This window comes from Octodon degus, unplaced genomic scaffold (genome assembly GCF_000260255.1).
Source record: "Octodon degus isolate 3935 unplaced genomic scaffold, OctDeg1.0 scaffold00105, whole genome shotgun sequence".
NCBI lineage: Eukaryota > Metazoa > Chordata > Mammalia > Rodentia > Octodontidae > Octodon > Octodon degus.
The window spans coordinates 5,848,144-5,850,307 of NW_004524681.1; the positions used below are offsets into that span (position 1 = coordinate 5,848,144).

The window sequence follows — 2,164 nt, forward strand, 5'->3', positions numbered from 1 at the left end:
AAAAAATAGATAAAAATTGTGATAGGTCTCGCTAAGTTATTGAGTTGCCCAGACTCCCCGCCTCCCCCCCGTTGCAACCTTGCATTTGCCAGGGAAGTGCTTAAGCTGCTGAGCCATATCCCTGCCCTGGCCTCAAAATTGTGATCGCTTGCTTCAGCCTCCCAAAGTGCTGGGATTATAGTCATGTGCCACCGTGATAATCTTGTTTTAAAGCTATATGATTAGTAACTTTAATTCCATCTGCAACTTTTAACTTTTTTTAGCCTTGTAACATAATGTACTCACAGATTTGAGGGATGAGGAAACTCTTTGAGGGCCATTATTTCACCTGCAGTACCAACTAGGCATTCAGCCCTTTATTTTAGTAGGGCCTGGTGGTGCAGGCCTGTGGTTCTGGCTACTCGAGAGGGGACGCTGAGGCAGGAGCATCACTTGAGCTCAGAGTTGAAACAACATCACGAGGTCCTATCTCAAAAAAAAAAAACAAAACAAAACATAAACGGGCCCCCTCCCCCAGTCTTTGTTTTTCGCAAAGGACCATTGGCCGGTTTCACCAGTCTTTGAAGGAAGGGGGGCAAGGACCCCTTCTTTCTTCTTATTAAAGGGTGGTTGTGTTTTAGTGTCCATGCCGAGCCGAGTTAAGACAGTGTCCATGCGGGCTCCTGTGTGTGTTCTCCAGATGATCAAGAAGTCCCGGGCCACCGAGATGGCTCTGGAGAGCCTGAAGCAGCAGCTGCTGGCCCTGCGTCACTCTGAGGCCCTGCAGCGAGCCAGAGAGCAGCATGAGGGCATCGTGGCGGGCCTCACGAAGAAGTACGAGGAGCAGGTGTCGTCCCTACAGGCGAATCTGGACGCCACCGTCGCGGCCCTTAAGGAGCAGGTGGGGATGCTCTCAGACGGTTGCCAGCAAGAAAAGCTGGTGATGTTTTGTACCTGACATTTTGCGGTTACTCACGCAGAAATCTTGGTGGGCTTTAGAGGTGTTAGAGTGTAAGTGAAACCTCAGAGCCAGTGAACCTCCAGCTGTGGCCTGAAGGTGCAATTTCGGGAGCCCTTCTTTCTGCAGGGCTGCCTGGTACTCCCTCCAGGTTCCTTACTGGCCCGGTATTCTTCTATGCCTCTTGTTCATGTTGCCCTAGAACAGGCCCCAGATGCGAGTGCTGGGTGCTGGTGGCCCTGGGGTCTGAACCTCCAGAAAGCCTTCCACAGGCTTCCCAGCATCTGGGAATTCATCTGTCAGTTAGGACTGTTGGAAAGTGGCTTGTGGGGAGAGAGGTAATCTTGAGAACACAGGCTGAGCATTGCCAGTCTGAAATCGGAAGTCCAAGATGCTCCATGTGGGTGACATGGCAGCTCGATGGAAAATGGCGCCCCCAACCCCAAAACACGTGTGCTAAAGGGCCGTGTAAAGTGGCCTCGGGCCCAGGAATCCCACATCTAGGCCTGGGCCCCCCGCTCGAGGCACTTCGTTATGTTTATTCAGATATTGTAAAATCGGAACATTTGGGGTAAAGCGTACCCAGCCAGCAGTGTCATACGTAAAATAGAAAAGGAAGTCTGATCTAAGCTCAGCTGAGATTTGAAACTTGGGCATATTTTAGTCATTTATTTTTGTGTAAAAAGGAATAAAATAAGCTGAGGTCGAATTAGGTAGTGGGGTTACTTGTGCTTTAAAACCCTAGATGGTCATTTAAATGAATACAGTTTGAGAATTCATTTTCCCTAGTGTCACTTTGGAATTAATACACTCCAAAGGGAAGGGAGAAAATAAGACACGAAGGTACAGGAAATCCTGCCACCCTAACGTTCATCCTGACTTGGGTTGTTAGTTTTGACTGATGTAGCTGACTTAATTTTCCATGCTTTTAGGGAGAGCTATGTGAGGTTATATCACTAACAGTACTAATTACGTATGTACCATTTTATTTTTATATGTGTATGTCTCTGTAAGTTTTTATAGGTTCATTTTTGCCAATCATGTTTTTATAGAAAAACAGCGTGTGCTTGATCACTGTGGGGCACAGAGGTGGGGAAAGATGAACACTGCCACCTTCTAGGAAAGTGCGTAGGATATTTAGCCAGATAGAATGGGAGATGCTCTCGCTCTTGCGCGCTCTCTCTCTCTCTCTCTCTCTCTCTCTCTCTCTCTCTCTCTCTCTTCTAT

General features: G+C 47.9%; 1 protein-coding gene across 4 annotated transcripts in view; it reads left to right on the plus strand.

Moving 5' to 3' along the window:
* The window catches only part of Cep152 (centrosomal protein 152), a 90,206-nt gene that overhangs the window by 18,070 nt on the left and 69,972 nt on the right, over positions 1–2,164 (plus strand). For all 4 annotated transcript variants that reach the window (XM_023724039.1, XM_023724038.1, XM_023724040.1 and 1 more), the window contains one exon: positions 680–880. In XM_023724039.1, coding sequence (XP_023579807.1) covers positions 680–880 — 201 coding nt within the window. The remainder of the gene's footprint in view (positions 1–679; positions 881–2,164) is intronic.